This window comes from Camarhynchus parvulus, chromosome Z, assembly GCF_901933205.1.
Source record: "Camarhynchus parvulus chromosome Z, STF_HiC, whole genome shotgun sequence".
NCBI lineage: Eukaryota > Metazoa > Chordata > Aves > Passeriformes > Thraupidae > Camarhynchus > Camarhynchus parvulus.
The window spans coordinates 16,063,216-16,075,790 of record NC_044601.1 but is presented as its reverse complement, the minus strand read 5'-3'; the positions used below and the strand labels follow the sequence as shown (position 1 = coordinate 16,075,790).

The 12,575-nt window shown below is 39.9% G+C and overlaps 1 protein-coding gene across 2 annotated transcripts in view; it reads right to left on the bottom strand.

Annotated features, from left to right (window-relative positions):
- Positions 1–12,575, bottom strand: part of SVEP1 (sushi, von Willebrand factor type A, EGF and pentraxin domain containing 1) — a 117,404-nt gene that overhangs the window by 38,852 nt on the left and 65,977 nt on the right. For both annotated transcript variants that reach the window (XM_030968165.1, XM_030968166.1), the window contains exons 23-31: positions 12,384–12,497; positions 11,294–11,495; positions 10,117–10,274; positions 8,817–9,018; positions 7,977–8,152; positions 6,505–6,629; positions 3,077–3,200; positions 2,381–2,551; positions 122–295 (exon numbers count right to left, since the gene is read on the bottom strand). In XM_030968165.1, coding sequence (XP_030824025.1) covers positions 122–295; positions 2,381–2,551; positions 3,077–3,200; positions 6,505–6,629; positions 7,977–8,152; positions 8,817–9,018; positions 10,117–10,274; positions 11,294–11,495; positions 12,384–12,497 — 1,446 coding nt within the window. The remainder of the gene's footprint in view (positions 1–121; positions 296–2,380; positions 2,552–3,076; positions 3,201–6,504; positions 6,630–7,976; positions 8,153–8,816; positions 9,019–10,116; positions 10,275–11,293; positions 11,496–12,383; positions 12,498–12,575) is intronic.

Genomic DNA, 12,575 nt, shown 5'->3' with positions numbered 1-12,575 from the left:
TTTGGACTGTGGGATTGTGGTTAGCCTCCACAATTTCAGAACGAATGTCTGCTCAAATCTAAGGGCACAGGAGAAGTGTGAGATTGTCAGTGCATGCAGCCAAACGTATGGCACATCTTACCAAGGCATGATGGTGAAATGCTGTTCCAGCTTCCATTGTCTAGGCAGAGCATCCTGGAGTCACCTAACAAATAGTAGCCACTGTTACAGTGATAGGTAATAGTACTGCCAGCAAAAAAGTCCTCAGCTGAATAATATCCATTTTCTAAAGTTGGAGGCACTCCACAGCTGATTCCTGCAAGATGGGTGAAAAGAGGGCACAGGCATTAGCAGAGGAAACACAGATCATCTTCAGAATAATTCCACATGAGAGCCATTACTGCATGCTTTTCTCTGCAGCTGTACAATCCCATTAGCAAGAGAGCCCAGTCCTTTTCTGAAGTAGCTAATCAATTCCAGGTCTAGTGGAGGGTCTTGTTTTCTGGGCATTTTTCAATGAGAGTCTTAGCAGGACTTTCCAGCTCCTGCTAAGAAAATTTGGCTGTCTCTTGAGGAGACATCTGTGGCTGAGATCTGAGTAGATGCCCTTCAGTCACAGAACACTTCTGATAAGAAAGAATCCTTTTTCTTTCCTTATAAGGAAAAAAGAAAACTGAGTTTGCCTTGTTGTTGTTACTTCCCTTTGCTGAAAATCAAGCTCGGGATTGCTGTGTTTAAACACTGCAAAAGTAGCCAATAGAGACTGCTAAGAGTTACAGTCCTGGCCTGAGATGAGGGAGTGCATGAATGATGGAGAGACTGGAGCTGACTTCACATACAAACCTGGGCATCCCTTAGATTGACTATTGTAAATAATCCCATCTGATCCCAGTTGTGACAGCAGAAGTCATCCCTGTACCTGCCTACCAGAGGTTTTTATTTATTCTAGCAGAGTTGCTTCTGTACATCTTTAACTCAATCAAAAAGGCTTAAACTTATTCCAACAGCTACACAGCTCATCTTTGTAGATACATGGGTTACAGCAAGTCCTAGTCCCCTAGCTGTGTGCAAGGATCATGCAACAAGAATTTAAAGCCTATAGTTGTGGAAGCCAAGTACCTGCTGGGAAGGAATAGACCTGGAGAGTTTGTAACAAAGACAGGCTCTCAGGCACCTGTGGTTTTGGGGGTATTTAGCACCAAGAAGAGGAAAAGGATTCTGGTGGGTGAAGACAGTGATTACACTGAGCCTGATTCTGTCAGTACTTTTTCAGGCCTACACCATTAGTATAAACCTGTAGTTCATTATGCAGGAAATAAGTATCTTCAAGTAACTTTCATTCATCAGGTCCTTGTGGAACAGGTACCTTAAAGGCCAGTGTGCAAGTCTAGCCTTCATCTACTCAGCCTGTTTGTGGCAGGTCAGCCCTCTTCTGTCTCAGTTCTGTGATCAGCAGGTAAAACTGCTTGGCCCAATGCAGAGAAAAGAGAAACACTAACAGGATTCTGGTGGTTGTCACAGCTCACACACCAAGAAAAGTGCAAAGCTGTCTCTGCCAGTGAGCTTTCCCTCTGCCCAGCAGGATTTGCTTTTGGGTAAATCCTCATGGGCATGCTCTTGTTTACACAGAAGATGAGAATTTTGCTACAAATTACTGAATAAAGAGGAAGACATTAAAATATAGATCAAACTATTTTAAAGGCATTTTTAACAAATTTGATTATTTCCTCCAAACTACATATAAGTTCTAGGATTATGCAATATCTGCTTCTGGAGCTAATTTACTATTCTGTTGAAATGAAAAATGTAATCAGCTCCAACACAAGCAACTGCAGTCATATGTGCAGTCACAACAGGACCAAAGGAAAGGAGAAAGCAGGAGCAGGAATCATACAATCAAAAGAAACTTGGCAGCCTGAATGCATACAGCTCAGTTTCTTTGAAGAAATCTGGTAAATCTTGGAGCACTTCCAAGTCCTAACAGAAATATATGCTGCCTATAAAGAAATTAGGTCATAATTTACTCAAGTCAAGGCTTCTACTTCAAACCAGACATTCTCAGTGACATCTAAAAATCACAGAGATATTTTAGCATTTCCTGTGCATCTTCCACACTCCTAATGCCACTGGGGAGGAAAGTACCAGACTGCTGATCCAAATGGACTAATTTCTCTAACAGCAATGGATGTTAGAAACTGACTGAAAAACATGTAAGAACATGGTCATGATACAGTTTCTGCTCAGCAAAACATGAGTTTATTTTTAAGCATCCGTGTATACGCTGTAACATGAATGGATTGAAGAGCACGATAGCTGCAAAAAATCCCAGGCCATGGATAGTGATAGGATCCAAATAAACACCAGGGTTTCCTAATCCTGCCAGCTCACTGAGACAACTCACTTTCACATCGGGGAAAAGGCCGTGTCCACTGTCCCAGGTTAAGGCAGTGTTGAACAGAGTTTCCCACTATCTGGAATCCTGGGTCACAGGAAAGGCTCACTTTTGACCCTGGCTTTAGATCAGCAGAAGAGGCCCGCAGATGAGGTATGGATCCTTGCAAAGATGGACAATCTGTGAACAGAATATATGCATTCAGTAAGAGGTACAGCTACGTGCTGAAAGGAACAAGCTGGTTATGTGATTGTTTGATCCTGTATAAGTTTACCCAGGAAAAAGCTTTCAGAAATGTTATGCATGCTACATCCCATGGGCCCAAAGGGTTTTGAGAATCATCAACATATAAAATCAGAAAAGGAATCTACAGAAAAAGAAGCAAGGAGGCAGCAGGTATTTTAATACCATACAATAATTATTAGAATAAAAGGCAGGAGTTTTTTTTTTCTAATCCACTACCATCTTTACTCTTTTCCCATCTCAATTCAGGAAGCAATAAATTTTTGCCATAGATTTCAATGAACTTTTGTTACAAAACCCTGGAATTTGAAGAATGAAGTACTGCATATTCTAACTGTCAAATTATCAAAATAATTTATTCAAGGTTAGTAAAGCAAAGGCTGCAAATTTGCTAGTTGACCCCATAAAAGAGCCTTATAGCGTTGCTCAGAAAAAAATGGTTCTAGGAAGTAAAGTTCTAACCAGCACAAAATATACTCTTGTAATCTATCTTCACTCTTCCAACAACTCCTGGCAGGAAATCTGGCCAGGCTAGTACATTTCCTTTTTGAAGTTCTTCTGGACAGGATGTAGCCAGAGATTCTACCTATGGATTTAAAAAAGTTGGTTAGATGATGTTTAAGGACAGTGTAGGAAAAGAATATTTAAAAAAATATTCCCTTCATGTGTGTATGCAGCACTAGAACAGATCCTTGAGGGAGTAATGCTCATCTTTTCTAGCACAAGAGGTTCCTGGCTGAAGTACTTATTATTCTGTTCTTATAAGCCATCCAGATATGGACAGTTCGTGCTGAGTCACTACCTGAAGGACTACTTGACATACAAACAAGGTATTGAACACAGTTCTTGAGACACAATTATATTTGTTAGTGTAAAAGAAGAACACATCTACGTCACAGAAAAAGACAGTAATGAGGCTGCAACCTGAAGTGAACGCTTATCTATTTGCAGAAAATGTCAAATAGGAGCCAAAAGGAACTTAATGTCCAAGATCTGTATCCTGAAAACTGCTATCCCTGCACCATATATAAGGGACAGAAACACAAAAAGGAGAAGCTTAATAAGGCAATTAGCTGTTTCCAGAACAGCTAATTGTGAACTGAATGAACTAGACTCTGTAGAACACTGTAGGCAAGGCCCAACCAAAGTGGGACGGGGACATAAGTAATGGAGTATAGAAACAGGAACTATACAGGCCAGCTAAGTACAGGAGAAACAAAGGAACACACTATTAGACCAACAGCAGATTGGTATCTTGAATGAAGCTCTGGTCATATGTCTCTGATGGAAGAGTTTTCTCAGATGGGTGATTGCCTTCTGTCAAGTTTCCAGCAACCAAGAATAATATTCTACAATGTCTGTCCTTGTGAGACGGAAAGGTACATCATGAACTTTGGAGCGATTTGTTCTCATATTGTCCCTGCTCTGAACCCATTGAGGCAGACTGGACTTTTAGCAGTCAGTTAGACTTTTATACAGTCAATATAGCTGGAGAAGGAACCAACGTTCTCTGTTTATTCTGAGGCCATTTCAAAGTTATCATTTCAGCAATCGGTGCCAATGGAAACTGCATAGGCCAAAGGCTGCAAACAAATTGCAAGGAATCTGCATGAAAAAATTTCCAATGTAGGAAAAACAAGTTTGGGAATCAGCCCTTTCAAGCCATATGATGGAGAATGGAGGGCCAGAAAGGACCTCACAGCTCCCTATACACAACTCATATTTCTGTTGCTGTCTATTCAACAACCAGAGTGACAGTTTACCTATACAAAATTAATGTGCAAGTGAATAAGCAACTAAAGCATGTAAGTAAAATCTTAAAGACTAGATTCCACCATCCTTTATTCACTAAGCAACCTATTCCGTCACCCTGCTTTCCTTTATGGCTGAGAATAGAAAGTTAAGACATAATGAATAGTTCCAGCTGGCCAGAACAAACCTAATGATTACAGATTACAATAGCACTTTACTATTCCAAGCTCTGACATGAATGAAGTAAAAATTGTGTAGGAAGCTTGACTCAACATCCTGTCTGGTGTTACATCTGTCTTTTCAGATGAGCAATATGGATACTATAAATGAACAGCAGGATTTTCTTCCTTGTCCTAACTCTGTTGCATCTGAAGCAAGTGGGAATTCAATGAGACCTGTCATTAAACAGGGGCAACTACTGGGAAAGTTTCAGAAAGTTGCACTTAAAACTCTTTACCAGTGTGCCCTGTAAAATCACATGTATGCTTATCAGCTTCAAAACTGCTAGTGAATAAAAACTTGAAGATCTGATTGGCAATGCAACAGTTGGTGACCCTAAAAGTCAAGAACTGTAGCAGATAGTTGGGTAGTTTTAAACCTGTCAGAGAGGCAAAGTAGTAAAAAACCAGAGAAATAAACGGAGGAGACATACGGATGCTGGAAGCAAAGATCCTGCTTTACTTTTTTTCCTATTCATGTTATTATTTCTTATTTGGGTCAGGGATAACAAACAGCTACAAACCATCAATTAGTGATGCAAATTTAAGAAAAATCAGGAAAAGAGCAAAACTTTGTAATCCAAAGATTCTTCCTCAGAGAAATTTCTCTAACTTTAAACATTAGTCTTTGTTGTTCAAGTGTTATCAACAGTTTAGCACTTGTGACCTTCAGGATTGAAATCGTAATCGTAATGAGCAGGAAGCAGTGATGGAGCACTGTCCTCAGGTTTGCAGATAATATCAGGCTGGTGATAATATCACCAGTCAGTGTGCTCAAGGACAGAGTTGCATGCATAGGCACTTTGACAGGCTGGAGTAAAGACAGACTTCAAAAATTCAACAAGGAAAAATGGGAAGGAAAAAAATTTGGAACAATATAGGTGAGGAAAGCCAAGACCAGGAAAAGAACTCTGTGGAAAAGAACTGAGGGGCTCTGGTAGGCAGTGAGCTGAGTACTGGCCAGCTGTGCACTGTGCAAATATTGAGGACCAACAGCATCCTTGGCTGTGTGAATAGGGTTACCATCAGAAAACCAAGGAAGTGATGATTCTTTCTCAGTGCTTATTAGATCACATCTGAAGTACTGCATTCCATTTTGGGTTATTCACAGCAAGAAAGACACTGACGAGCTGAAGCAAGCTCGGAGATGGGATAGAACATTTGCCCTGGGAGAAGAGCTTTGTTCCGCCTAGAGCAGAAGCAGCTATGGGGACACCTCTCAGCAGCCCCGTGTGTATGGGGAGATGATCAGGTACAGACAGGCTTGTACAGCAGCACATGGTGGAAGACACAAGCAGTAGTCATAAATGGAAGTGAGAGGTCCCAACTAGGCATAGAGAAACAAATTACACTTGAGGATAACTGAGCACTGAAGCTTAGCTCCCAGAAAAGTTGAGGGATTACTGTCCTTGCAGACATCTTTCAGTCTTTATTAATTTTTAACTCAGTGGAAATTTGGTGCTGCCAAGCTTTTATTTTAGGTACCTGATTAGGTGTAATTCCATTTTAAGTTATCTTGCCCTTTCAGACTTTTTCTGGATCTATAAAGCTCAGATTTTTCAGTGTCTAATGCATTGACTGAAATTGTAATGTCTCCCCTCTGAAGTTTTAACAGCAGAATGAGGAAACTGTACATAGTCTGTAAAACAAGCACTTTACTTATTTCACTGGATTTCTGTTTTGGAGCCACATAATACAGAAAGACTCAATCAAGATAGAAGGTGACTCAGTGTTGATTTTACCAGGCTTAGTTCTGCTTAAAGCTACTTTACTAACCACACTAAGCTTATTACCCTAAGCCAGAACTCCATCTGGTCCCACTGACTTCTGTGGGAGTAGGAGTCTCTCCAGTATGCTGACTGGATGAATGTTCATCCTATGTTCAGAGCCCTCTGCTCAAACATTGCACTCAGGACTTACCTGCTGTGGAGAAAGCACATAGTCCCAAATGTTGAGCTGGCTGATGGAGCCCACAAAAGATTCAGCTGGGTTGAATCCTTCTCCTTTTTGATCTTGCTCTTGACCCAGCACAAGTGCACCGCCACCTAAACCCAGAATTTGAAAAGGGGTAGGAAACAAAGCCTTACAGCAGGGATCCCATAAGAAGATTAAAAACTAAACAAAACAAAAAATTTTGCTGCCCTATGTTACTTGGATTTTGCAGTGAAGACCAGCCACCTTCAAACTCTCCCAGCAAAACCTCTTGGAAGACTTATGTTAGACTGAGATAGGTCAACACAGGAATTTGGAAGCGACTGTCAAACTCATATGGGAGCAGAAATCACCTATGGCTGCTTCAGGAATGATATTGGCTCAATGAGATCACTTGTAGGTCAGTATTTGAAGCATAACACACAGCAACATAAAATACAGTTTTGAGCAGGTGGGGCTCATTTTACAATATCAACTTACAGTTCCTGCTTCAAACAAAAGCTTACAAACTCATAAAGGTTAAACATGATTCCATACCCCCCTTGTGTGCCATGTCTCAGAGCATTAACTACCCTCAGTGTGGGAGTATGGAATCATACTCCCACACTGAGGGTAGTTAATGCTCTGAGACATGGCACACAAGTTAAATTTATTCACCTTGTCCATTAACATGTGAACATGCATCTTCTACATCATAGGGTATGTGGACAAGGTCAAAAAGTAATGGAGACAGCACACTTCCTTAGGTCTTATCTCTGGAGAAAACTACAATTTAAGTGGGAAAGACAGGGGCAAATGTAAGGGTCATGGACTAAAAGTCTTTAATACTCTATTTTTTATTTTAATAAAATAGTATTTTGAAATTCTATGTAAATTTGGATGGTGGCAGTATGCAAACAGTACCAAAACAAAACCTCCTTGCAGCCAAACGATACCAAGATTTTCATAGCTCTTTAATGCTGAAGATACTCCTTTTATGCCCTCTGATATTATGCTATAGATAACTGATCACAGGAAACAATGAAATAGCAAACCTCAACTTGTTAGAAAAAAATACAAACATAACTTCAAATATATGCCTGAAAAGAACGGGAAAAGGCTAAGTCAATAAACCCTGAACACACATATGTAAGGGAAATGCCAGATAAACTTTATTTTGTTGAGTGAGACACTCTCACAAAGCCATTCCAGAACCAGCCCTGCACAGGTTCCTTTGTGGACTAAACTGTGATGTCCATAAAATAAGCTACCTACCAATACACCTCAGAAATGTGCATTTTGTCTTCAGTGATGCTGAGTGGGGGGAACAGTCCTCACAAAATAAGAACAGCAAACATGAGTTTTTCAGAAATGCTGAACATGTGAATAGATCCTAAAAACACCGAAACATTTTCTTGCATATTCTGCAATAAAAACAGAATGAAGGCAACCAAATGTGGTATAATATAAATAAAGCATACCAGGGATTTTTGATCCGACAGAGAGCCCGCTGCCTCCATCAGACAGTTTTCCATCGATGTACACCTTCCACGCCCCGTCCCTGCACGTCCACGTCACTGCAATGTGGTGCCAGTTACCATCGTTCACTGAAGGACAGTCTGTTATCTTCTCTTTCCCATTCACATAAAGAACCCAGCTGCAGGGAAGGAAGACACAGGCAAACTCAGCTGATGCAGCTACCTTAAAAGCACGGTCTGTGCCCCATGACTCAAAGAAATGTTATTTGACTAACAAGATAACAGGCATGTAATAACTATCATGTGAGAAATCTCTCTTGAAAGATCATCACGGAGGACTTGGAAGTTGGCTATCATATACATAGTGAAATGAGTGACATGCTTTTGTAACAAACTATGAAGGCTCAAGTCATGGCTGCATAGTGGATTCTTAAATTTTTCTGTTGAGCCACACTAGAATTCACACTACAAGTCAAACTGCTTTTGCAAAAGTGCAAGTCATACTCTGTGTTTAGAATCATGCCAGAAGTACTTTGACTGCTGAGCTCCACTTGTTCCACTAATTGTCTAAATCAGCCATTAAGAAAAGATGTGAATATAGTACAGAAAAAAAAATCATGTTGTCTAAATTCACAGCTCTCTTGCCATTACTCTTCTATAGAGCAAAAAGTGATGGAAACAAAGCAAGAAGAAAAACACAACAAAGAGACAACTCTGTCAAGGGAGTTTGGATGCAGATTTTTCTACCCCAAAGTAGGCAAACCTTACATTCAAACTGCTGTTCTACTCCCTTTATCAATCCAAGACATCTGTAAGCTATAGAAAAGCAAAACTGTGACTTACCCATTGTAATCAGTCAGAAGAAATGCATTATCACTTCCATTTTCTACTGCATAAGAAATGGGAGTCCCATAGTTTGTGGTGTCCGTGGATTTCATCCAGAATGTACAGGTGATGTCACCAAGAGATGGTAAAATACCATCAAGCATGACATATCCATAGATACCAGAGACTTCAAAATCAAGATTGAAACCAGAGGACTGTTCTGCAACGAAGACAAAGAGTATTAAGAACAATAGTCACACAAACATGGAAAGAGAATCCAATGAAATCTAAGCAAATACAATAAAGTTGATTGCAGTCCTGCACAAAAAATTATTCACTAACTTGAATAGAGACAGAAAGAACTTTTGGTAGTCTAACATCAGCCAGCATACAGAGCTTTGCAAAGCTAAAATACAGTGCTTGAAGATGAATATCCAAGAGACACTGATTATCTAGCAATAACACGAACTGAATCACTGAAATGACATATCCATCTACCATCTACCATCCAACAACATAAAGAGGTATAATCACCTGGTTCCATTTAATCGAGCTTTGAAGAAAAAACCCCAAACAACTCAAGATTTTTCCTTTTCTGGACTTAGTGAAATACACCGCCTGGTATGGGACAGCACTTCTGTGCTACTGCTCAATGCACAGGGACATGCTTTACAAGGATGCTACATGTAATGTAATATAGTGGAGCTCTCTTGAAAGGTGGGCGTTAAACTCTGTCATAGGATGGCAGGTGTAAATGTCTTCTACTGTCCTTGGTAAATCAACTTGGCTTCTGTTTAAAGATTCACTGGCTACTTTATAATTTTCAGGGAGAGGGATTTGAGCCTTATGTTCTCCAGTATATCCCCCAGGAAGTTGTGCTATGGGTGTGACCCATGCCACCGGTCCACAGCAAACTTGATACTCTTTTGCCTGTAGGGAACTTGATGCCTTCAGGACTTCTGAAGCTAAGACTACCCCTTACTAATCTCCAGCCCTGTGATACAAAGCCCTACACAAAATACAAGAAACAGAAAGATCTACTTAACCCAGATACACAGAGCAACTACAAATTAAATTCAATAGACCTATGGAGTATTAAAAAGCTAGAACCATGCCTTAAAAAAGAGAAATGACTCAGACACATGCTGTTACTTGTCTGCAATTACACTTATTAATGCTGCAGTCACACACTCATCCTCTCACAGTCCCCCCACCCTAGCTACTTTCTGGCGAAGCTGTATGAAATCAGCCCAGCCAGTGAAAATCTTGCACAGAGACTTAGTCAAGCCACCTTTTTCTGAGACTTAGTCCTGTGTACCTGTTTCACACCTGCTGCCTGTAAAGCCAGGGGGACATTTACAAACGTACGAGTTCAAGGCATCCACACAGGTGGCTTGGTTTAAGCAGGGACTGGAGGCACAGTCATTGATGTTCACTTCACAGTTCTGTCCTGTGTATCCTGTCACACACAGACACCTATGGAGGAAGATAAGCACACTTCAAGAGTGACAGCCATCACAACAAAGAGTTCTGGCTATGAGGCCAGATCTACCAATGGGAACAGTATATAGCAATACTAAAAAAAAAAAATCAACAGATTATATACTACAGAATTAATGGAATTTTATTTTGGTCATTCCTCTTAAGCATGCACTCTATTAGCTGCATAATAACACGTCTAGACAGGGACAATACAATATTTAAAGAGCCTGCATTTTTTATATGAAATTGTGAGACATAGCCATTACACTTCCATGAGTAAAACATACCTCTTACATACACAGAATTAATGACGAGAGGTATTCAACTTTTCAGATAGTCACCTTTATATATAGGGAAAACCAAGCCAGTATAAAGACACCAAAACTGATACTTGGAAAACCAAGGTGTTTGAAAGGCACTAAAACTTCTGGGGCTTTTGGGAGGGAAAAGACTAAACCAAACACAGATGTTAACAGCTGGCCCATCTACCTATACAGTAATCTAGGATATGACACTTCTGATGGCATTTGTAGCTTCTGATCTGAGTTCAGATAGCCTAAATCATAAAATTAAATATCTGGAAGTTTCCACTGGGGTTTGTATTTTAACCTCTCTAGGCTCAGTATGTACAGTTATCCCTGTCTTTCCAAGCCATAGAAATGTAGTATTACCAGCTACATAATTGGCCATCATGTATTATTCCAATGGAAAGGAAAATAAGCCCCTGAAGTTTGGAAAAATGGACATCTTTTGGAAGATCGGTATTAAAACCATGCAGTCCTACCATGCTTACATTTCAAACTCTGCATATTTTCTTTGCTGTTTTCCTTGGAATTTTTAAGAGTCAAGACACTAGGATATATTTTCTTGTCTTTTAAGATCTCCTTCTTCATAAAGGGACCACTTATTTTGGATCAGGCTGCCAAAATATGATTGCTGAAATCTGAGAAGGCTGAGGCACCTCAACATGTCTGACTTTCCACATTATATTACATCAATCATCTGTTTTTCACCTGAAGCTGTTGATACCATCTCTGCATGTAGCTCCATTCCTACAGGGTCTGCTGAGACACTCATCAATGTTTCTTTCACACAAGACACCAGTAAAACCTGGGAGACATTTGCAGGAGAAACTTCCAACTCGATCTTCACAAACAGCCCTATTAAGGCATGGGTTGGAAAGGCATTCGTTCATCTCCCTTTCACAGTGAACACCTGAGGGGGAAAAGAAACCAACAAAGTAACAGCTCTGGATTAAATTAACCTAAGAAAAAGATTATTAACCCATCTCCTTTTTTTAAAGTATGTAGCTGATCTTCTGAGAAAAAGCAAACATCAGAGTAACCATGCAGGTTTGGAATTTACTCCATTAACAGAGGTTAAGTAAACACAGAAGAATTATGGGAACCATCTTAACAGTTACAGAAATAACATGTAGCAAGCTGTCAAATTTAAACGTGACTAATTTCGGGTGAACCAGGAAATCACCTGAGAAACTATTCTGAGTAACTAATGAAAACCTACTATAAAAGACATTTGGCTGAAACCCTAACTCTAAGGAGAGATGTGAAAGCCAGAAACATGTGACTCTGTGATTAATGATGTGAAAGAGGCCCTATGTCACAAGCGCTGAAACTGCATGTGATTTTATAGTGGAGCTATTGGGCAACATGATAATCAACAGATATGTGTATTTGTTATAGAAATCTGTAAAAGTAGACTATGGGATTGGGGAGTAGTTTTAATATAGACCATTTTATCTGCTGTTAAAATATTTTTATTTTTAAATAAAATTAAAAACAACAATTTGAACCCACTAAAATGCTGTTATTAGTTCCTTAACATCACACAGCAAGTTCATGGCAAAATTAGTAATCAAAGATCTAGCACTTAGATCTAGCACTTCCTTCTGAAGTCACATTTACACTACGGAGAGTCTGAGAGATTAGATGGACCTAAGGAACATCCATAACTTACATTCATATCAACATGTAATATATATATTGCTATAAAGCAGTGAGATGGAAATACTTTGGGTAAGGAAGGAAGACACATTTTTTGGTCAGAAAGAGTAAAAGCTGACTCAAAGAGAACAACGTGTACCTGTGAACCCTTCTGCACATGAGCAGCGGTAGCCATTCTTGCCATCAACACAGTGGGCTCCATTCAAACATGGACTGGAGCTACATTCATTTATGTCTTCCTCGCACAAGAGACCTTTGAACACGCAGGATTACAAGGCATGATCAAGACACAGTCACAGACTGTATGCTGCAGTGACTGGATGTGGACAAC